Here is a 25,220-nt window from a genome sequence, read left to right on the forward strand (position 1 = left end):
AATTGCTGTCCTGAATCATGAATTGATTTGCTATCCTGAAATTGAATCACTGTCCTGAATCATAAAATGAATCATGAATTGAATCATTGTCCTGAATCATGAACTGAATCATGAACTGATTCACTGTCCTGAAATTGAATCGCTGTCCTGAATCATGAATTGATTCGCTGTCCTGAAATTGAATCACTGCCCCGAATCATAAAATGAATCATGAATTGAATCGCTGTCCTGAATCATGAACTGAATCATGACTTGATTCGCTGTCCTGAAATTGAATTGCTGTCCTGAATCATGAATTGATTCGCTGTCCTGAAATTGAATCACTGTCCTGAATCATAAAATGAATCATGAATTGAATCGCTGTCCTGAAATTGAATCACTGCCCCAAATCATAAAATGAATCATGAATTGAATTGTTGTCCTGAATCATGAACTGAATCATGAACTGATTCATTGTCCTGAAATTGAATCACTGTCCTGAATCATAAAATGAATCATGAATTGAATCACTGTCCTGAATCATGAACTGAATCATGAATTGAATCGCTGTCCTGAATCATAAAATGAATCATAAAATGAATTGAATCACTGTCCTGAATCATCCGAAGTGCATAAAATCCGCGCGCCATCTCACAACAAGTTTTATCTCCAAATAGCCCAAACTATGTCAGACAGATTTTATCCTGTTTATGGTGGGCATTCTCACCGCGAAAAAGAAACCAGTCAAAACCGAAAGAGTGCAAGTGATTATCATGCCGTTACCATGTGAATAATCTTTTATGAATGTGTAAGTGCGTGCTCAGCACGCCGACTCCGGTGTGACCGAGTAAGGTGACAAGTTTTATGTTTCATCTAATTTAGGTAATTTAAAAACTATAATATTATTTGGCAGTGGGCACATAGGAAAGTGTAAAGTATAAAGTTTCTGTCAATATGCTTATCATGCTTGTATGATTAAAAAACCTCGTGAAGATATTTATCTCAATACATGACCTACTCATTCTAAACCTGTCGAGCTTCGCCGGCGAAGCTCTCGACCCCAAAGTACAACCAAATCTACTTGCACATAATGCCATGAAATAATAGATATGTGCCATCAAATAAAGATCTATTACCAGTATTAGATCTATATTTATTCAACATGTTCTGAAGTTAGTTGACTGGGAACTGGGAACCTCGACCCACAGGACACTGCTTGTTTACTCGCACCCGATAACCCGGAATCAACGACTGTACGCCACTTCCGGCCGGCAATGGCTGCTCCACGTGGTTCTGCCTCTGCGGGTAATTCACAGAATAAAATTGTCCACAATAGTGCTTTTACGGTGTTTTTTTGACAGAATGTGCGCATCTTTTGTCTATAAGTAATACATAAATCACGATTAATGTTGTAAACATGACCAGTACCGGTACACTTTAATCTGTGTAATCTTACTAGCGATTGGAAAAATGTCGAACCTAAATTGTGAGGAGTCTCATGAGCGTCTCACAGTTTATGTGTAAATACTTAATATAATTCCAGCACAATCCAAAAAAAAAAAGCCATGCCAACTCCAGTCACTTAGAGTCTTATCATATAAAGCTCTGGTCTTCACAGTCTCCAGAGTAAATGTGCTCATTGTGTTTCATGAAAGATACATTTGAGGAATGGAGAAATCAGGAGCTCGGGCCCCGGAACAAGAGGATTATGTGTCCACTATTAGGCAATTAGATTTTATTCATAATTTCACATGGATAAGTGGGTTCAGTATGTTAGCATTCATCATTGCATCATTTTTATTTTTCATCTCATCAAAAGTCAGAGAAAGACCCGATTCTTCTGCTCTCTAATCACTTTCAGAAATAAAAGTTTTCCATTTGGGATGTGTATTTAAACAAAACGCGCTTCACGGATCCTGGAACTGCAGCATAAGATTCCTTCCCTTTGATGAATCCCATCAGCTGCTGCACTACACAAATCCTCAGAGGTGCGATTTGGCTTCCTGTAACGTCACTGCAAAGCACATACAACTCCGATTCCAAAAAAGTTGGGACAAAGTACAAATTGTAAATAAAAACGGAATGCAGTAATTTACAAATCTCAAAAACTGATATTGTATTCACAATAGAACATAGACAACATATCAAATGTCGAAAGTGAGATATTTTGAAATTTCATGCCAAATATTGGCTCATTTGAAATTTCATGACAGCAACACATCTCAAAAAAGTTGGGACGGGGCAATAAGAGGCTGGAAAAGTTAAAGGTACAAAAAAGGAACAGCTGGAGGACCAAATTGCAACTCATTAGGTCAATTGGCAATAGGTCATTAACATGACTGGGTATAAAAAGAGCATCTTGGAGTGGCAGCGGCTCTCAGGAGTAAAGATGGGAAGAGGATCACCAATCCCCCTAATTCTGCGCCGACAAATAGCGGAGCAATATCAGAAAGGAGTTCGACAGTGTAAAATTGCAAAGAGTTTGAACATATCATCATCTACAGTGCATAATATCATCAAAAGATTCAGAGAATCTGGAAGAATCTCTGTGCGTAAGGGTCAAGGCCGCAAAACCATACTGGGTGCCCGCGATCTTCGGGCCCTTAGACGGCACTGCATCACATACAGGCATGCTTCTGTATTGGAAATCACAAAATGGGCTCAGGAATATTTCCAGAGAACATCATCTGTGAACACAATTCATCGTGCCATCTGCCGTTGCCAGCTAAAACTCTATAGTTCAAAGAAGAAGCCGTATCTAAACATGATCCAGAAGCGCAGACGTCTTCTCTGGGCCAAGGCTCATTTAAAATGGACTGTGGCAAAGTGGAAAACTGTTCTGTGGTCAGACGAATCAAAATTTGAAGTTCTTTATGGAAATCAGGGACGCCGTGTCATTCGGACTAAAGAGGAGAAGGACGACCCAAGTTGTTATCAGCGCTCTGTTCAGAAGCCTGCATCTCTGATGGTATGGGGTTGCATTAGTGCGTGTGGCATGGGCAGCTTACACATCTGGAAAGACACCATCAATGCTGAAAGGTATATCCAGGTTCTAGAGCAACATATGCTCCCATCCAGACGACGTCTCTTTCAGGGAAGACCTTGCATTTTCCAACATGACAATGCCAAACCACATACGGCATCAATTACAGCATCATGGCTGCGTAGAAGAAGGGTCCGGGTACTGAACTGGCCAGCCTGCAGTCCAGATCTTTCACCCATAGAAAACATTTGGCGCATCATAAAACGGAAGATACGACAAAAAAGACCTAAGACAGTTGAGCAACTCGAATCCTACATTAGACAAGAATGGGTTAACATTCCTATCCCTAAACTTGAGCAACTTGTCTCCTCAGTCCCCAGACGTTTACAGACTGTTGTAAAGAGAAAAGGGGATGTCTCACAGTGGTAAACATGGCCTTGTCCCAACTTTTTTGAGATGTGTTGTCATGAAATTTAAAATCACCTAATTTTTCTCTTTAAATGATACATTTTCTCAGTTTAAATATTTGATATGTCATCTATGTTCTATTCTGAAAAAAATATGGAATTTTGAAACTTCCACATCATTGCATTCCGTTTTTATTTACAATTTGTACTTTGTCCCAACTTTTTTGGAATCGGGGTTGTAGATAAATATATCAAGATACAATATAGATGCTGACAAGACCTGAGTAATATCTTGTATACGTGAAGTGAAGAGAAAGCACTACAATTTATAAGCCGTGTACGATTGAACTCATCTCATCTCATTATCTGTAGCCGCTTTATCTTGTTCTACAGGGTCGCAGGCAAGCTGGAGCCTATCCCAGCTGACTATGGGCGAAAGGCAGGGTACACCCTGGACAAGTCGCCAGGTCATCACAGGGCTGACACATAGACACAGACAACCATTCACACTCACATTCACACCTACGGTCAATTTAGAGTCACCAGTTAACCTAACCTGCATGTCTTTGGACTGTGGGGGAAACCGGAGCACCCGGAGGAAACCCACGCGGACACGGGGAGAACATGCAAACTCCGCACAGAAAGGCCCTCGCCGGCCATGGGGCTCGAACCCGGACCTTCTTGCTGTGAGGTGACAGCGCTAACCACTACACCACCCTGCCGCCCCACGATTGAACTCAGAAGTGTCAATATGGAACGATGTGACTTTCGACTTCCGTGACTTTGAGATACAAAAGTAGGAAAAGAACACGTCTTTGTCTTTGGCAGAAATCTGCGATGAGTGATGTTTATTTACCTCCTCTAGCCAGCGGACAGTAAAGGCAGCGGTATAGATTTAACAAGTGAATATGTCTGGATGATACGTCGATATGATCCACAGTATCAGTCAAAAGTTTGGACACACCTTCTAATTCAACGTTTTTCTTTATTTTTATGAATTAAAACCCACTTCATTCAGGTCTTAAAGTGATGACGGATGTCGTTTCTCTTTACTTAGTTAATCGGTTCTTGACATAATATGGATTACTACAGTTGGGCTATTCAAATAGGGCTGTTTACTGTATTATTATTATTATTATTTACTGTTTGATCTCAAACACATTAAGAAGTCAAGAAACTTGTTCACTAATTAAAGGTTCTGACTGCAAAGCTGAATTCTGGGTAAAATGTTCTATTTTTATTGCTGTTGGAGTTTTGCGATGTTTCGCTGCTGGATGCACCGTGTATCCTGTGTGTAAATGTTTCCCTGAGATAAAATCCGTCCTACATTTTACGATTCCGAAGATTGCCGAAGCAAGTGAACAACAGTATCACGTGACCACCGTGGGGGGTGTCTGACCTACTTTAAACCAAAACAAGTCGGCGTGGGCAAACATGGCGGACTCGGCTCTCCCTCCAACTAAAAGCTGGCGGAAAAGAAAAAGAAATCCTGCCTAGCGAGTGCAACTGCAAGACAGAGCAAGGTTAGATGACGTGTCATTTTTCTGGACAGATAACTAAATCACTCTAGCTAGCGCTTAGCTATCTTAGGCCAAGTTTACATTAGACCGTATCTGTCTCGTTTTCTTCGCGGATGCACTGTCCGTTTACATTAAACCGCCTGGAAACGCCGGGAAACGGGAATCCGCCAGGGTCCACGTATTCAATCCAGATCGTGTCTGGTCCGGTGCTGTGTAAACATTGAGATACGCGGATACGCTGTGCTGAGCTCTAGCTGGCGTCGTCATTGGACAACGTCACTGTGACATCCACCTTCCTGATTCGCTGGCGTTGGTCATGTGACGCGACTGCTGAAAAACGGCGCGGACTTCCGCCTTGTATCACCTTTCATTAAAGAGTATAAAAGTATGAAAATACTGCAAATACTGATGCAAATACTGCCCATTGTGTAGTTATGATTGTCTTTAGGCTTGCCATCCTTCCACTTGCAAGTGGTAAGTGATATGCACTGGGATCACACACTCAGCGGCTCAGTCCCGAATCACTGCTCGTGCGCTTCACTCGCGCGCTCTGTGAGCTGCGCAGGGCCGGAGTGCGCACCCTCCAGAGGGCACTCGCTGTTCAGGGCGGAGTGATTTGGAGCGCAGGATGCCTGCGGAGCCGAGCGTATCCGTGTATTGGCGTTGCTGTGTGCACGCGAATCGTGTATTGGCGTTGCTGTGTGCACGCGAATCGTTTTAAAAACGTTAATCTGATGATCCGCTGATACGGTCTAATGTAAACCCCACCTTAGCTTTAGAATGCATGAGCTCAACTCTACGGTAGTGAGTATGGAGTTATTATGCACCTAATGTTTTGATCTTGCACAGAAAGAAACAATAACACAAAAGCAGTAACAGAGAACAGATATATTCATCTTTTGTTTCACGGATCTGTTTGCGAATGTCAACCACAAATTACATCCCTGCAACTCAAAACTCTCCGAGGTCGATGCAGAGTCACGATGTTTTCCGCACGTCGCCATCTTGGTGTGACGCAGTTCCGTGGTTATGCTAATTAGTTAAAGCTCCTCGCGTTCGGCGGTTTCCGTAGGGCCGTACTGTTTACCTCAAGAAGGAGGAAAACAGTCCCAAAACGGAGAAAAGCGACTCTCAGGATATCAAAATGATCGCATCTCGTGCACATGATATTGTTCTTGCAAGAATTAGGAAAATGCCATGCACAATAACAAAAATTAGAACATTTCAGATGACTTTGCAGTCAGCACCTTTACCTTTTGACGAGGCACACCCGTTAATGGAAAAGCATTCCAGGTGACGACCTCATGAAGCTGGTTAAGATAATGCCAGTAGTATGCAAAGCGTCATCAAGGTAAACGCTGGCTACTTTGAACAATCTAAAATATCAAACAGATTTTTTTTAACACTTTTTTGTTTCCCACATAATTCCATACATGTTCCATGTGTTATTTTGTAGTTGTGATGTCTTCAGTATTGTTCAACAATGTAGAAAACAGTCACAGTACAGAAAAACCTATGAATGAGTAGTGGTGTACAAACTTTTGATGGCAGTATACGATATATATATATATATATATATATATATATATATATATATATATATATATATATATATGAGTGATTCCACGCTTATGGGTACTGAAATGGGGACATGAACTTATTTTTAAAAATTCCCCTAAAACCATTTCTTTTTTTACCATCAGGTCACAAAACATGTAATCTTTAATGAATGATATGTTAAAAGATAACTTTAATTTTCTGAGATGTAATAAAAACATATTTATATGCCAAAGTCAAGCCTATGAGTTCCAAAATGATGTCTGTTACATTACTTCTGTTACGATTGTCTGTCTCGCGTCTGTTACAAATTAATTACAATCTAGCTATATACCATGTTAATCTTATTGAAAGAATGTGTATGTTTATTCTACTACACATGTTTATTCATTATATTTGCTAAAACATCACCTTCCTATGTTTCCAAAAGTAATTCTACATTGTTAAAATTGAGAATCTATATGTCCACAACACTTCTGTTACGTTCTGACTTTGGCATATAAATATGTTTTTATTACATCTCAGAAAATTAAAGTTATCTTTTAACATATCATTCATTAAAGATTACATGTTTTGTGACCTGATGATAAAAAAAGAAATGGTTTTAGGTGAATTTTTAAAAATAAGTTCATGTCCCCATTTCAGTACCCATAAGCGTGGAATCACTCATATATATATATATATATATATATATATATATATATATATATATATATATATATAAAATATATATATAAATATAAAACAGTTATTCCACGAAATCGAGTTGTACATGAGCGGATAGCCGACGAGACACGTAGCACCGAGCCATGTATGACGAGATTGAGTGGAATAACTGATTTATTCTATCCACATTCACTGGATTTTGAGAAACGGAGCATTTTTATTTTTATTGTTTGCAAATTCGATAAATAAAAACTTTATACAAAACATCTGACAAAATAATTTCTGCTAAGAATGTAAACAAACCGGCGAAATGACAGGAGCAATTTGTGAAGAATGCGATAATAATAATTCTTGAAAAATAAAAATGGTACGTTCTTCCCATTCTAATACTTTTATTCCATATTTTGTTGCTTTTTTGGTGTGTTTTTTTTTTGGGGGGGGGGGAGTGTTCTTCTTCTCCTTTAGTTTTTTTTTTTTGTAGTTGGCAAACCGACTTAAAGGTGCATTACTGCCACCGACTGGGCTGGAGAGTGGAACAGGCGATATTGGAAAAAACGTATATTCTTTTCGCTATTTCTGTTTCTTTTAAATACTTGATATTTTTGGGGTTTTGTTTTCGAGTAGAGTTGTTGTTTTTTTCCGTCCTCGGTTGGTTCAGCAACACACGCCGCCATTTTGTTTTTCTCTTCTCACGGTATATGAGCTGATAGCCTAGTAGTAGAGTAGCCAATCAGAGCGCGCGATTGCTCATATCCAGTGAATGTGGATAGAATATATATATATACCGTATATCAACTAAGTGTATCATGCAGAAGTGCTACTTTGTCTACCGTTGATCTGTGAGCAGCCACGTTGATTTGCCGTCACATGCTCTTACTGTTGATATGAGTCATTCCCTGCGCATAAATTTATATTCGCATTGCTGTTTGCGATAATGCACTTCATTAACTAGCTCGCAGTCTGTTATTACATTATGTTAGCTGCCTTTTTTTTTTTTGCCTAATTAATTAGGTTTCCTGGTAACCAAGCATGGCAATGGGCAGCACGCTGGAGCTTTTACTCGCTAGATAATTGATTTAATTCTGTATTAGTAATGTAGAGAGCAGCAGGAATCTTTACAAGGATTGAGTGAAAAAAGAAACAATTATTACGCATGACTTTACTGATAAAACTCAAAACTCCAGCGTCATTTTGAAGGACAGAAGTTTAAGCCAGTAATTGAGCTGAACGCTTAATACAGAGTAAAGTACCCGTGTACGCACGCGTACACGCACACACACAAACAAAAATCCCCTGAAGTTCACTGATATAAAATAAGACTGCCCTGAGTTATTGCGATTACAGATAGACTTACTGTCGCTTGGATGACAGGATTACCCGAGGCAGTTCATTTCCATGAAACATTTGAATAAACTTAACTTCTCCCACTCGAGCTCCGAAAAAACAGATCCATCTGTTATTAATCTGTTATGGCGCTTCACCCATATGCTCCTTGACTGTGTGATTGGGATAATTACAGCCATGATGTAATATCCTGTACTCAACACACAGGCCCTTTTTTTTTTTTGGGTTTCTCTCAACATTTTATGTCTGAGGTCAAATCTGTAATGTTGACAGATTGCTATAATATAATTTCAGTGGGATATGGGGGAAAAAAATCCTTTGCGGCTTTGCGTATTACACCGCAGTACCAGTGTTCAGCTGATTTGGCGAAGAAGGGTATTTTAAACAGACTTGATTTTTCTTTCATATGTAGGCCATGTTGTGTTATGCTCACCTGAGAATACCAGTATAGCATTAGGTTAAGTGTATCACTCACTGTTCCAGCTTTCCTTCTCACTGTGTACCATCAGCTCTCTAATTCGAACCATCTACTTCTCCGCTTACTGTCTTGGGAACAGAAACCCACAGATTTCATTACCAATTTAGTATCTGTCGCTTTCTACTTGACCGTTAATGATTTACACAAACAGAGATGCTAATTAGGATTATAAAATGCTGGTTTTAAGTCGCCGGAATAATTTGATGTTCCAAATACGTTCCATCCGCAACCTATTGCTGTTCAGCGTTTGCAAATGAGTCATCTGCAGCACAGGTGTTGGGATTGCTTTCGGAAACCTGGCTCTTTGGCTTGTTCATCCGGAGCAATACAGAAAGCCTTGGGCTCATATGGGGCTCACATGGAGCAAAAATCCTAAGGGGGGGAAAAAAAGTGTTTTGGAGATTGGGATTGGAGGAGGGGAATATTCGAGAACTGCTCGACTCGGAGGCAGCGTAAGTAAGTCTGAACTGGACGGCGTGAATCTTCTTCTTCTTTTGGTTGCTCCCAATTAGGGGTCGCCACAGCGGCTCTTCCGTCTTCATCGCTCTCTGTCTTCCACATCCTTCCCTACCACACCTGCCACTTTCAAGTCCTCTCTCCTCTTTGGCCTTCCTCGTTTTCATGTGCTGGCAGCTCCATCCTCAACATTCTCCTTCCAACATGCTCTGCATCTCTTCTCAGGATGTGCCCGTACCATCTCAGTCTCATCTCTCTTAGCTTAATTCCCAAGCTCTCGACATGTGCTGTCCCTCTGATGTGCTCGTTCCTTATCCTGTCCAACCTCCCATCGCAAACCTCAACTCCGCTACCTCCAACTTTGCCTCCTGTCTCTTCGTTAAGGGTACGGTCTCCAATCCATACATCACAGCTGGTCTCACTACCGTCTTATACATCTTACCTTTCACTTTTGCTGGGACTTTCCGATCACAAACGACTCCCGAAATCCTTCTCCAACTGCTGCTCCAATGGCGTGAATAAACAGCTATATTATGGATAGATGTGCAGGAAGCATTGGGATCGACTCCGCCCACACGCAACCAGCGATCTATTACGCTTAGATCTTCCATTGTTGCTCTTGGCACATGAAACACAATCAAACAAAATTAACAAGCAGGCGAGAGCGTTTCTCAGTAATCAACCTCAGGCACAAACTCACCATGGATGTTTTTTTCCAGGCACCCGCTTTCAATTGAAAGTTTCCTCCAAGTTTGGTGTAAATAGGAGAGAGAAAGACAGGCACGGCGCTCGAAATAGGCCAGCCGTGTCCTCAGGAGAGAACAAGCCACTGGAAGGCGAGTTAGAGACATTTAAATATGAAAAGCTTGATATATTTAATAATTTTTTTCGCGGTCCAAATCCTGCGCTCTGATTGGCTGGCGAGCGGGTCCGTATCGACTCGCTCGTTCACAACAACAACAAACATAGTAGCAATTTTTGTCAACGTTTATCTTTTTTATAAGATTTATTTATAAGATTTTTATCAAAAATCTTATACATTTTTGCCAGCATTTCTCAGGAGAACAGCATTAATTTTACAGCATGGATAGCGATAACGACAGTGTTCACAGCGAAAGCGAGTTTTACTACCCTGAGGAAGAAGAATTAATAAAAGAAAACATTTCAGGAGAAAGCTAAAAACCTGTAACTTGCTCACGCCGAGCAAAAACATGGCTGAATCCTGAATGACTCAATTTTGTATAAATAGGGGACTACATAGGCGGCAAAATGTAGTTTTTTCCTGCCATGGAAGTGCACTTGTATACCGAGGAGGAAGCAATTTGCATTACAGCCGTGAATGAGGATTCAAAATGGCGGCTTGGCTCGGTTTTCCCTTTCGGGCGCTCTTGTTTTCTGCTAGAATTTGGTAAAGAAAAAAATAAATATATTATTTACCAGCTTAAGGTCGGGCCATATGGTGAAATGCCGTGACCTCGGCCTTGAATACTGACCTCGGCCCAGAGGGCCTCGCTCAGTACTTTCAAGACCTCGGTCACGGTATTTCACGATACGGACCTTCCAGCTAGGAAATAACATATATCGAGAGACAGTGGCAGGAGATCGGTTATCTGCATATATTCCGCTCTCATGATTTACTGCCCACTTCATACCGAGGAAATAAAGACGGACAGCTTGAGAGGCTGATGTCCTGCTGCTCGCTGCGTCCTAGCTTTTTATGCAGGTTGCACACACAGAGGACGATTCACAAGCAGCAGCAGCAGCAGCAGGGCATCTGAACAGTCTGCAAAGCTAAAACATCAACCAGTACATTAATAATAGTGCTGCACAGCATTGCATTACTATATTTGTTCAGTATAAATATACTCGTCCTAGTTCACGTCTAAAGCTATTTCTAGGCCGCTATTGTGTCGTTTCATTCAGTGCACAGATGAGCTCGGCTTCGAGCATGCTTTTTAGCATTTCAGCCAATGATACGTAAAAGCGGTTACGTCCTGCTGATGCCTCAGAACTTTGCAAATCGATTAGTCTGATGTTACGTGCTTCAGGTTAGTCTATGTGATTCATAATAATAGGAAATGACTTACTTACACGGTAACATCAGAACATCTGAAATCTTGTGCTACTACTTTGTTTGCCAAAGGGAAAAAAAAGGTGTTTTTTAAAAAAAAATGTATTTATTTTTCCCTTATCCTGCCTTACAGCAATGTAATACTGATGTAACAACACACACTCGTACACACAGACATTTGAGATACAGCACACAAACACATCACTTTGATTCATGGGTTTATGACCGAAGTGTAATTGTGTTAGCCGTTATTGACGAGAAATATTTCATTAAAACTGTTGCCGTGGAGATGACACTTTTTTTCTCTCTCCTACCCCCCCTTTCCACTGCCGTGATTCTCAGCGTGCAGCGCGCTAGTATCAATAATAATGCATGCCAATAACCTTAGCATCAATGCTCGTCTGCTTTAATAGGCTGCAGTAATGAGGACATATAATAAGCAGCTTCTGCCAAGAATATTCACAGACTTCGACTCTATCTCTCCATTTCTGTCTCTCTCGCCCTCCAATCTCAGTGTTCAAATTAATATTTTGACCTGTGCTTTTCAAAGAGACAGACAGCTTGTCTGTCCAGCCCGATTCGGTCGGCGGCGAGAAAGCGCGAGAGTACGGTTAGCGATCAGGACAGGACAGTCCTGGAATGCAGCACGCGGAGATGACGCCTCTTTTTCACTTGCTGGCAATCCACCACGCACGATAAGTGGCTCGCACACAAACCGCGGGTTGTCTTTCTTATAGCTTAGTCACTGCATCCAGGTTCGTGAGGGAAGATGGCAGCTCTGATATTGAGCAATGTCTTAGCAAGCGCTCGGGTTTTACAGAAACGAATCAAAGGATCTTTATTTGTATTTGCGGGAAGAAAGAACGCTCGAGCAGACACATTTTGAGAGCGAGTTAACAAGCTGACAGGCGATTTGGAGATGCGGCTCTGTAAAGCTCCATAACAAGCTCGGGCAGGTACCACAGCCAGCTGTACACAGCCATTATCAGGTGTTTATCTAGGTCATGTTGTCTTCCATGAGCCAAACATTATAATTAGAATATAATACGCACTAATATTTGGTTTTATAGCTTTCTGAAAAAGAAAAAGTGGCGTGACTTTTTGTGCTTTCACTGCCCTTGGCTGTTTTCCTTTTTTACGACAATTTTATAACTTGACATTCTGTCCCATTGGGAAAAGAAAGAAAGAAAGAAAGAAAGCACAACTTTATTATTAAACTTTATTAAACTTTATTACAGGCTCGAGGCCCACAAAGAATACATTACAATACAGTGGTGCTTGAAAGTTTGTGAACCCTTTAGAATTTTCTATATTTCTGCATAAATATGACCTAAAACATTATCAGATATTCACACAAGTCCTAAAAGTAGATAAAGAGAACCCAGTTAAACAAATGAGACAAAAATATTATACTTGGTCATTTATTTATTGAGGAAAATGATCCAATATTACATATCTGTGAGTGGCAAAAGTATGTGAACCTCTAGGATTAGCAGTTAATTTGAAGGTGAAATTAGGGTCAGGTGTTTTCAGTCAATGGGATGACAATCAGGTGTGAGTGGGCACCCTGTTTTATTTAAAGAACAGGGATCTATCAAAGTCTGATCTTCACAACACATGTTTGTGGAAGTGTATCATGGCACGAACAAAGGAGATTTCTGAGGACCTCAGAAAAAGCGTTGTTGATGCTCATCAGGCTGGAAAAGGTTACAAAACCATCTCTAAAGAGTTTGGACTCCACCAATCCACAGTCAGACAGATTGTGTACAAATGGAGGAAATTCAAGACCATTGTTACCCTCCCCAGGAGTGGTCGACCAACAAAGATCACTCCAAGAGCAAGGCGTGTAATAGTCGGTGAGGTCACAAAGGACCCCAGGGTAACTTCTAAGCAACTGAAGGCCTCTTTCACATTGGCCAATGTTAATGTTCATGAGTCCACCATCAGGAGAACACTGAACAACAATGGTGTGCATGGCAGGGTTGCAAGGAGAAAGCCACTGCTCTCCAAAAAGAACATTGCTGCTCATCTGCAGTTTGCTAAAGATCATGTGGACAAGCCAAAAGGCTATTGAAAAAATGCTTTGTGGATGGATGAGACCAAAATAGAACTTTTTGGTTTAAATGAGAAGCATTATTTTTGGAGAAAGGAAAACACTGCATTCCAGCATAAGAACCTTATCCCATCTGTGAAACATGGTGGTGGTAGTATCATGGTTTGGGCCTGATTTACTGCACCTGGGCCAGGACGGCTTGCCATCATTGATGGAACAATGAATTCTGAAATACACCAGTGAATTCTAAAGGAAAATGTCAGGACATCTGTCCATGAACTGAATCTCAAGAGAAGGTGGGTCATGCAGCATGACAACTACCCTAAGCACACAAGTCGTTCTACCAAAGTATGGTTAAAGAAGAATAAAGTTAATGTTTTGGAATGGCCAAGTCAAAGTCCTGACCTTAATCCAATGGAAATGTTGTGGAAGGACCTGAAGCGAGCAGTTCATGTGAGGAAACCCACCAACATCCCAGAGTTGAAGCTGTTCTGTACGGAGGAACGAGCTAAAATTCCTCCAAGCCGGTGTGCAGGACTGATCAACAGTTACCGCAAACGTTTAGTTGCAGTTATTGCTGTACAAGGGGGTCACACCAGATACTGAAAGCAAAGGTTCACATACTTTTGCCACTCACAGATATGTAATATTGGATCATTTTCCTCAATAAATAAATGACCAAGTATAATATTTTTGTCTCATGTGTTTAACTGGGTTCTCTTTATCTACTTTTAGGACTTGTGTGAAAATCTGATGTTGTTTTAGGTCATGTTTATACAGAAATATAGAAAATTTTAAAGGGTTCACAAACTTTCAAGCGCCACTGTACATACATCAGTAAAACAATACACCACACATTCGTATACATAAAAAAGCTAATAAAGGCACTCATACCAGTGTTCCCAAATCACAGACATGTACCTAACAGAACTACGACTTGGATCTACTAATTGTGCAATAAGTTGATTTGTAGAGCGGTCCAGCCTGCTCATAAACTTAAAGGTGAGATTTCTCACCAGTGCCATGAATGCAGTTAGACCTAGTTTGCAGAACAACCCACTTGCTCTAGTACTTCTTGGTTTCTTCAAAAGAATCCTAAGACAGTCATTGTAAGCTACTTTCAGCTTAAGCAAGCGCTCTTTCTTGTATCTAACCCAGAGTGGAGCTGTGTAAAGAGGGGAGCAGTACGTTCGAAACAAGTTGACTTTAACATCTGTAGTGCAGTGATGGAATTTTCTAGCCAGCGTGTTAGCTTGGACATATAACACTCTCCTCTGTCTGCTAATGTCGGCATCATCCTCCAGCGTATCAGTTAGGATATGCCCCAGATATTTTGTTACATTAGCTACTCCCAGCTCTTCTCCAGATAGATAAAAAGGAGGGAACTTGATTTTGAAATCATCCTTGGTCCTACAAAACATTACCACACTCTTCTTACTGTAGCATTATATTTAATGTCAAACTCTACGCCATAATCAGAACAGATATTGAGGAGCTGTTGGAACCCACTGCTACTTGGGGATAGAATGGTAAGGTCATCTGCATATAAGAAGTGATTAATCAACGCGTCACCAACCATACAACCTGTTTGGCATACCCCCAACTGCCTAGACAGGTCATCCATATAAGCATTGAATAAGGCTGGAGATAAAATTCCCCCCTGCTGTACCCCGTTACTGACATTAAAAGGTGTAGATAGGATGCTCCCCCATTTAACCTGCACACTTTGTTTAGAATACCAATAAGCTAAAATTCGTACCAGACTACTGGGGACTCCCCTTTGCTTGAGTTTCATCTCATCTCATCTCATCTCATCTCATTATCTCTAGCCGCTTTATCCTTCTACAGGGTCGCAGGCAAGCTGGAGCCTATCCCAGCTGACTACGGGCGAAAGGCGGGGTACACCCTGGACAAGTCACCAGGTCATCACAGGGCTGACACATAGACACAGACAACCATTCACACTCACATTCACACCTACGGTCAATTTAGAGTCACCAGTTAACCTAACCTGCATGTCTTTGGACTGTGGGGGAAACCGGAGCACCCGGAGGAAACCCACGCGGACACGGGGAGAACATCCACACAGAAAGGCCCTCGCCGGCCCCAGGGCTCGAACCCAGGACCTTCTTGCTGTGAGGCGACGGCGCTAACCACTACACCACCGTGCCGCCTTGCTTGAGTTTATTAAACAATTTAAAATGATTGACACGATCAAAAGCTCTCGAAGCATCAATAAAACCTACAAGGACAGTAGAACCCTGTCTCCTATATGCCTCTACAACCTCTTTCAGTGCATAGATACATTGGTCAGTGCTATGCTTAGGCTTGAAGCCAAACTGATTGTCAGTGGTAGTTATGTAGTTACTTACTCTTTCAAGAATTAGACTTTCAAGAACTTTAGAGATAATGCTGGCAAGGGCTATGGGTCTGTAGTTATCAATACTACCAACCTTACCAGCCTTGTCTTTAATAACTGGAACAAGAATTACTGACATCATGGAATCAGGCAGTATGCCATGACACACCAAACCAGAAAAACATATAGACAGCAGTACTGCCAATCTGGGGCCAGCTAGCTTTATTCATCACACACTTGTGAAATTTCCTCTCTGCATTTAACCCATCTGAAGCAGTGAACACACACGTGAGCAATGAGCACACACACATACCCAGAGCAGTGGGCAGCCATGCTAACAGCACCCGGGGAGCAGTCGGGAGTTCGATGCCTCGCTCAAGGGCACCTCAGCCCAAGGCCGTCCCATATTAACCTAACCTGCATGTCTTTGGACTGTGGGGGAAACCGGAGCACCCGGAGGAAACCCACGCAGACACGGGGAGAACATGCAAACTCCGCACAGAAAGGCCAAGTTTACATTAGACCGTATCAGCGGATCATCAGATTAACGTTTTTAAAACGATTAGTGTGCACACAGCAACACCAATACACGATTCGCGTGCACACAGCAACACCAATACACGGATACGCTCGGCTCCGCAGGCATCCTGCGCTCCAAATCACTCCGCCCTGAACAGCGAGTGCCCTCTGGAGGGTGCGCACTCCGGCCCTGCGCAGCTCACAGAGCATGCGAGTGAAGTGCACGAGCAGTGATTCGGGACTGAGCCGCTGTGTGTGTGATCCCAGCGCAGATCACTTACCACTTGCAAGTGGAAGGATGGCAAGCCTAAAGACAATCATAACTACACAATGGGCAGTATTTGCATCAGTATTTGCAGTATTTTCATACTTTTATACTCTTTAATGAAAGGTGATACAAGGCGGAAGTCTGCGCCGTTTTTCAGCAGTCGCGTCACATGACCAACGCCAGCGAATCAGGAAGGTGGATGTCACAGTGACGTTGTCCAATGACGACGCCAGCTAGAGCTCAGCACAGCGTATCCGCGTATTCTCAATGTTTACACAGCACCGGAGCTGACACGATCTGGATTGAATACGTGGACCCTGGCGGATTCCCGTTTCCCGGCGTTTCCAAGCGGTTTAATGTAAACGGACAGTGCATCCGCGAAGAAAACGAGACAGATACGGTCTAATGTAAACTTGGCCAAAGGCCCTCGCCGGCCGCTGAGTTCGAACCCAGAACCTTCTTGCTGTGAGGCGACCGTGCGAACCACACAAGTCATATATTTTCCACTTCCTTAACAACCTACAAAAACAAACGCTCCCTTTCAACTGAACATTTTCACAATCCTTTTTGTGACTCAAGTCACAGACCCTCAGGCCCCACCCCCGCTTTGAAAATGTTATAAGATTAAGTAACTAATGATTATTAGCATTCAGACATGCTTTACCACATACATCCTGCGTTTTTATGTTTAATTGGCCCTCTTTGGCAGGGGCGCCGAGTAGAGAGGTGTTATGTAAATATATTCCCACAGAGGGCCATTTGACATTTTCTGGAGCACTTGTGCTGTAAACGAGGAGAACATTGCCATATTTAAAGAAACAGAGCCCCTTTCCAGGGATACGATAAGACGTGCGAGGCTTAGACAGATCCGAAGGGTTGATTCTTGCGACCAATCAAGCGCCGTCTGCTCCCCTTGTAACAAGGGCCTCTTGTCAAGGCTATTAAAGGAAAATTGTATAATGCAATTTCCAGTGCTGTCTAATGATAGTGCAGTCCTTCCCAATTAAATACCAAAGAGATAAGAACAGCTTTCTTTCGGAAAGGTTTGATTTTATGACTGAAATGACTGTCTGCTTTTTGCTTTCTCTTTTCCCCCACCATCCTCTCTGGCCCCAGGCAAAATCTAATCAGGAAAATATATGCAGCCTGCCAGACGATTAACACAGGACTCTGAGACCAAATAGAAAGCAGAGTATGGCCTGGTTCATACTTGACACACGAGTGTGAACAACCAGGCATTGTTAATATACTCGCCTGCGTACTTTATGCATATCTGCGAGATTAAAAGCAACATCCACGAGATGACGCGTCAGAAATATTCCTGCCCATCAAAACTCTAAGATCACACTACAGCACGCGATGGGGTTAATTTGCGAATACTTGGCGATGAAAAATTGTTCGCATCACCACTAATCGTGCGATGCACGGCGAATGTTCTCCAAGCTTCGCGAGTTGTTTTTTTGCTGCGTCTCCATCTCACGAGTGGCCAAAGCCAAAGTCCTTCCCACGCCATGTGGCGCATTAGGCGGCGCCGATTTCCATTTCCGTAGCCCTCGGCCTCTCGCCTATTACATAGCTAGGGTTACAGTGGGGGGCGGGTCCTCTCGAGAGTTTGACTCCCCACTCACATCTATATTGCAGCGTGCCTTGCCAGACGGCAGTAGGTACCATTTTTTTAATGATGGTCTTTGGTACGACCCGACCATGAGTCGAACTCGCGATCTCCCGATCGAGAGGCGGACACGCTAACCACGAGGCCGCTTGCCGGTTCACGAGCGAAAAAACATCGCAAAAAATCTCAATGCATACATTTGGCGATGTTTTGTTCGGCAAGCTAAATGCCAAATACTCGCAGATAGGTTTGGGAATACTTCCTGAAGTTCTGGGAAGCATCGCCACCACACTCCTCATTTTCATCGATAACCCATCATAAAGCATCGCGAGCTGTCGTGTAACCGTAGCCTAAAATGTGCAGCGCTGTTAAACTCACGAGCTGTGTTTCCATTATCCTGCTTCATGCGCAATTTGAAATCGCAAACTAAAAAAAAAAAAAAAAAAACGAGCAACAGAACTGTGAATTTCGGAAAAAAAACCCTCCCAAATATCGCAGAATATTTTTCACGCTCACATGAGGTGGTTTTTCAGGCGATTCGATAAAGCAGTATTTCACAAAATTGAACGGGAAACCAGAAATGTCTACAAGCGCCGGCGACCAGCGGTTTTCTCCGCCTACAAAGACGGCCTGCGCCGGCTACTCAATCCCAGAAAAGAATAAAAACTTGCCTTTCAATGTTCAAGCGATTTATATCGTCTCCGTTGCCCATAATTTGCTGCAAATCCAATTTAGAAAAAGAAGAAGAAGCCTTTATTTGTCACACACACACACACACTCAAGCACAGTGAAATTTGTCCTCTGCATTTAACCCATCTGAAGCGGTGAACACACGCACACACACCCAGAGCAGTGGGCAGCTATGCTAACACCACCCGGGGAGCAGTTAGGGGATAGGCGCCTCGCTCAAGGGGACTTCAGCCCACGGCTGCCCCATGTTAACCTAACCGCATGTCTTTGAACTGCGGAGGAAACCCACACAGACACAGGAAGAACATGCAAACTCCACACAGAAAGGCCCCCGTCGGCTGCTGGGCTCGAACCCGGAACCTTCTTGCTGTGAGGCAAGAGCGCTAACCACTACCCCACCATGAAATGGTCTTTGATTCGGATTCCGGCATGACCGGAAGCAATGCCATATTTGTTAATCGATTCTCGCGCTCCGATTGGCTGAGCCGGACCACGTGACCGCACCGTAGCGTATCTAGTGATGTTACACCATGTAGTTATGTTACAGAGCCAGGCAGCGTACTACAGAGGGTAACTGCGAAAGCCAACCCCACACGCATCCGAAGGGAAATTTCTTCCATATTTTGCAAGTATTTTACAGGGAAATGGTTAATAATTTATTCGCTGAGAATGTACCAGAAGGCATGTAAATTTCACATTTTTCTGGGGAGGCATGCCCCAAGACCCCCCTAGAATTAGTGCGCTTTCAGCACTGCACATTCCAGAGCGGCCTACTACTTTTTTAAGCCGGGTATTTCAGATCTTCTGGAGAACCCTGGGAAACACTTTTTTTTTTCCCGCTTTTAAGCCACATGAAGAGCAAATGAAAATGCTGCCTTTGTGAAAAACGAGTGCTGTGTAAAGGCCAATTTATGCTGACAACCCAGTCCTCGCAGACGGCGCCGCAGATAGCGTCTGCGTAGCCCCTCCACCTTCGCAGACGCTCTGCGTGCACCTCCCAAAAATTGTGACCACCGCAGAAGCCTCGTAGACAGCGTTGCAGACAAGAGGGCTCTGATTGGTCCACTCTACATCTGCTGTACACGCACTTCCGCTTCCCTACTTTCCCGGTTTGGTTTGTTTTCACGACCGCCATTTTTAAAAACACGAGCGAAGATGGAGCAGCACGAAGAGCGGTTGATCGAGGAAGTGAGGAAGTTGTACATCTATACGACTCCAGTTCTAGTCATTATAAGTAACCGGAGGATAAACACTCCACTAACCACACCCACCAACTACTCCTAGCGATTTCGCGACTTCGCGCCCCCTTGTGTTGTAGCGGTGAATAACATCGCACACGCCTATTACTCCCCGCTCAACGATAAATTACAACTGTCTGCGAAAAGCTGTCTGCGAAAGCCTTGTCGCAAGAGCATGCAGAGGCCTTAAGAGCTACCGCGAGAGGAGAAAACCCAGGCTTATTCACATAACATCACTCAATGGAAACAAAATTTTTAAAATATAGCTTCTATTTTGCGCAGAACTGCAGTCTTTCTTAAACTTTCTGCTGTCGTCATGACTGCTTGTCATTATATGCATTTCAAATTAAAGAAAAAAACTTTTCAGCGGGGGGGCGGCACGGTGGTGTAGTGGTTAGCGCTGTCGCCTCACAGCAAGAAGGTCCGGGTTCGAGCCCCGTGGCCGGCGAGGGCCTTTCTGTGCGGAGTTTGCATGTTCTCCCCGTGTCCGCGTGGGTTTCCTCCGGGTGCTCCGGTTTCCCCCACAGTCCAAAGACATGCAGGTTAGGTTAACTGGTGACTCTAAATTGACCGTAGGTGTGAATGTGAGTGTGAATGGTTGTCTGTGTCTATGTGTCAGCCCTGTGATGACCTGGCGACTTGTCCAGGGTGTACCCCGCCTTTCGCCCGTAGTCAGCTGGGATAGGCTCCAGCTTGCCTGCGACCCTGTAGAACAGGATAAAGCGGCTAGAGATAATGAGATGAGATGAGACTTTTCAGCGGCCCTGTAAATCACCGTAAGGCACGCGTCACATTGGTTTTGCGTACATATAAAAGAAAACGTGTATAGTCCACACTTAAAAAAGGAAAACGTGAAAAAAAGTAAATTGATTCTTTTTCTATCGACGCGTTGAGGTCTGCGCATGGGACAAAGGGATAGTTTCAACGACGCGGAAGCCGCTATGCTATATACAGGGCTAAGCGAATGGGCCAGTTCCACTCACCACTCAGAGGAAGAGAATATGTGCTCTGCATCTCTGAATCTGCCTTAAGTGGCTCTAAGACATGCAATAAAGGTCCTATAAAAAGATAAACGGGGTAAATCAAAGAGCATCATGTTGCTTTTTCTGTCCAGAGCCTCTCGAGTTTATTTAGAGTTACCCGAGTTCCTCTAGCCAGGGGCTGAAGCACAAAAGCCTGTCGTTGATGAACTTCTCTCTAAAGATAATATGAAAAACCATAAAGATTGTTGTTTTTTTTTCCGGAAAAAGCTCCTTGCTAATGAACTCATCACCCTGAAAACATCCGTCCTCCATGCACCTGGCTGTTTCTCAGGATTTCAAATACTTCCAGGAAAATGCATCTTTTGACGATGGCGACAGATGTAAACTCTCTTTCGTCTGTGTCCAGTGGATTATGTTTTACAGCGACTTGGCAGCTCCTCCTAAGCTGCTGACATGGCTGAAGTATGCCAGTCTACAGAAAGCTGCAAGCATCTGAGTTTTTAGTGCCATATTATAAGAGCCCATAGTCTGGGGTTTAGGTTTTACCAGGGGTATGATTTGTGTGTGTGTGTGTGTGTTTTTTTTTTCCCCTTTATGTTTATGTTTTTGACACAATTGACGGATCTGGTGATGGAAGAAGGAGCTATGCAAGAGCTGTCTTGCCTCGAGCAAGTCCTGATTGTGCAGGACTGAATGATGTGGCTTCCTGCCAGCAGTCTTCTTTTTTTATTGCCAATCCTAAAAGACAGCTGTCGTGTTAAAACAGCGGTTTGAGTTGTGAAAATGTGATATCTCACATGTCTGTGTTTCAACCCAAGCGGACCTTCACCCATCACTATCTTGTTAGATAGGCTAGATGAATTCAGGTTCTTCCTCCTCCGGTTTCTGAAACACCGCCAGCCTAGTTAAGATATATACCGTAGAGTCACCTTTTTGCACTGTGCAAGCTGACTGAGCAGTTTGCAGTTAATTCACACCCAGGTTCTGAGAAGCAACACAGAAGTCTCACTCGACCCTTGAACACGTGGCGCTGTAGAATGTTTCTTTGGTACGCTGGCCTACTCAGCAACAGAAAGTACATTCCTGATGATCTTTCTTTCTCTGTGTGTGTGCAGGTGATGATGGTGAGGATAAGAGGGTCCTGGTGCTAAGCTATCCACAGTACTGTCGCTACCGCTCCATCATCGCACGGCTCCGCGAGCGGCCTGCTTCGTTCCTGACGGACCAGGTGGTGCTAGCTCTGGGGGGTATTGCTACGCTCACAAGCAACACTCAGATTCTCTACTGCAGGGACACATTTGAGCACCCCACACTGCTGGAGAACGACAGCATCTGCGACGAGTTTGGTAAGCAACCTTCACTCTACGGCAGTTGATGTGAAACTTCTCTCTGATTGGGAACTGACGATATCAAGTCGGTGTAGGTGTCTTGTTTAAAACTGAAAGTTGGCTGGTGAAATTACTGGTGGAGAATGGCAGAGTTGGCCAGATCTCAAATGGTCTCTGAGGAAGCGTGAACAGGGCTGAATGAGTGAGTGATCAAAATTATGGCTGAACTGATGTGTGGATGGTTGGATTGGTGAATAAATGGATAGCTGGATGGGAGGGCAGATAGGTGAAAGGATGAATGTATTGACAGATCGTAGTTTAGAATAGATGGACGGCTCTGAGATGTTTATACAGCAATAAGACAAGTGATGGATGGATGGATGAATAAATGGATGGATGGATGGATGGATGGATGGATGGATGGATGGATGGATGGATGGATGGATGGATGGGAGGGCAGATAGGTGAAAGGATGACTGTATTGACAGATCATAGGATAGAATAGCTGGACGGCTCTGAGATGTTTACACACCAATAAGACAAGTGATGGATGGATAGATGAATAAATGGATGGATGGATAACTGGATGGTTGGGAGGGCAGATAGGTGAAAGGATGAAATGTACTGACAAGTGATAGGATAGAATAGATGGACAGCTTTGAGATGTTTATACAGCAATAAGACAAGGGATGGATGGATGGATGGATGGATGGATGGATGGATGGATGGATGGATGGATGGATGGATGGGCAGATAGGTGAAAGGATGAAATGTACTGACAGATGATAGGATAGAATAGATGGACAGCTTTGAGATGTTCAAACAGCAATAAGACAAGTAATGGATGGATGGATGGATGGATGGATGGGAGAGTAGATGGTGAAAAGATGGATAGATAGACAGATGATGGAGTAGATGGATGGCATCAAGATGTAGAAATAAGACATTTTAATACCGGGTGAATCAAATGGATGGATGGATGGATGGATGGATGGATGGATGGATGGATGGATGGAAGCAGGGATGCAGGGATGAATGATAACTAGAGTTATGGGTTAATAGACTGATGTGTAGATAAATGGAGAAATGAATAGATTTTTTTTCATGAAAGGAAGGATGGATGAATGAAAGATGGTTGGATATAAATGGATGAAAGGACGTAAGATGGATGGATGAGTATTTTGATTGTTGAACAGATGAAAAAAGAATGGATGATATGGTGCATGAATAGAGGGATGGATAGTGAAACAGACGAGTAGACAGATACAGTAGGTGGGAGAATGAAAGTAACCACCTGCATAAGCTTCTGATGAATAAACATCCACGATGCTGCTATCAAACCGGCGTCTCTGTGAAGGTGTTATTGTTTGATCGTAATCACATGACGGCTGTTAAAGTGTCTCAGGAGAGGCTTTGGCGAGGCAGTGGGCACCGGAGCTGGCACATCAGCAGGCATAAATGACTTGCAGCCAGTTTTGATCACACAGGTGCTAATTAAAGCAGACAAACAGTTGGTTTTTAGCTTGGCCAGACTTCCAGCTTCAGGTAGAACAAGAGAACAATAGATGAATGAGACGGCCATTCTCCATGCTGGAGCAGCGAACTTTTAGCCCTGAGGTCAGAGCCGGGCTTTAAGGTCTATCAGTCTCTGCCACAGCTATGTAGAAGAAGTGATGTCTGCTTTCCTCTTGGTTTGATGGTCCGAGTGTTGTGTTGTTGCTCACCATCAGCGCCGCTTTTAAAAGTGATGTAGCCACTGGCACGCTAAAGGAGCTCTTGTTTTCAGATTGAAGTGGTTCTTAAAACACTTCCATGACAAGCTGGACTTGCTAATGTTGTGTTTCGCTTGGTTCGACCAGAGTGCTTTCAGATTCTCAAATCTAAAGGTGTCGATTCATTTTCTCTAACAGCAGCTGGGACAGTAGTGACGGCTGGAATTCAAATCGCAGGTTTAAGTTCCTGCGATGTTGTTTCTATAGTAACAACTCATTCACTTCTATTGCACATGCACCACTTAAACAGATTAAGAAAACATCTTGTTGTTTAACGAGCGTATAGTCATCAACATGGGGACGTTTCCTGGAAGGAGATGCTTGTTTTACAATTACGTAACGGAAGGAGTCCCCAGTGCAAGCGCTTTGTAAACCGGAAAGGTTTGCGCATTCTCGTTTCTGAGTAACGTGTTGTTACAAGCTGTGTTTTGTTTTTGTTTTTTTGTCTTATGGATGTTGAAAGAGGGAAATCTAGAAATCCCAGTGAGTGTTTATCTGCTCAGGCTTAAGTGATAAAAGGAGCTAGCTTGTCTCGTGGATGCTCAACAACAATAAATGTAACCGTAAACTGATAAAAAGCACAACGTGTCATTCATTAATCATTTAAGAAATGCAGTCACAGGCAAATTGCTGTGGTGTAAGAGAAATAAAATACTTCAGGATGTCCTGTTATTGGAAAATCATCCACCCCCTCAAGCACACCACACTGTATTTTATTCCTTACTCAAAAAGTACAATATGTTAAAAACAATAACTAATGAGACCCTTGAGTCTGCGAATAGCAGATGATCTCTTTGTTGATGAATGTTTGTGTCCTTTAATAGCTGGTTCTATTCATGCACCTAGACATATCGTATTTTTCTTTAGAAATACGATGAGTGAGGAGGCAGTATTTATTTTGAGAATCGACAACAATGTGACAAATATCAATTAGTAG

The 25,220-nt window shown here is 42.9% G+C and overlaps 1 protein-coding gene across 1 annotated transcript in view; it reads left to right on the plus strand.

Moving 5' to 3' along the window:
* Window positions 1–25,220, plus strand: part of arid5b (AT-rich interaction domain 5B) — a 176,041-nt gene that overhangs the window by 47,515 nt on the left and 103,306 nt on the right. Inside the window, exon 4 of the mRNA XM_060939591.1 lies at window positions 22,299–22,529. Coding sequence (XP_060795574.1) covers window positions 22,299–22,529 — 231 coding nt within the window. The remainder of the gene's footprint in view (window positions 1–22,298; window positions 22,530–25,220) is intronic.

Source organism: Neoarius graeffei, chromosome 14 (genome assembly GCF_027579695.1).
Source record: "Neoarius graeffei isolate fNeoGra1 chromosome 14, fNeoGra1.pri, whole genome shotgun sequence".
Taxonomy (NCBI): Eukaryota; Metazoa; Chordata; class Actinopteri; order Siluriformes; family Ariidae; genus Neoarius; species Neoarius graeffei.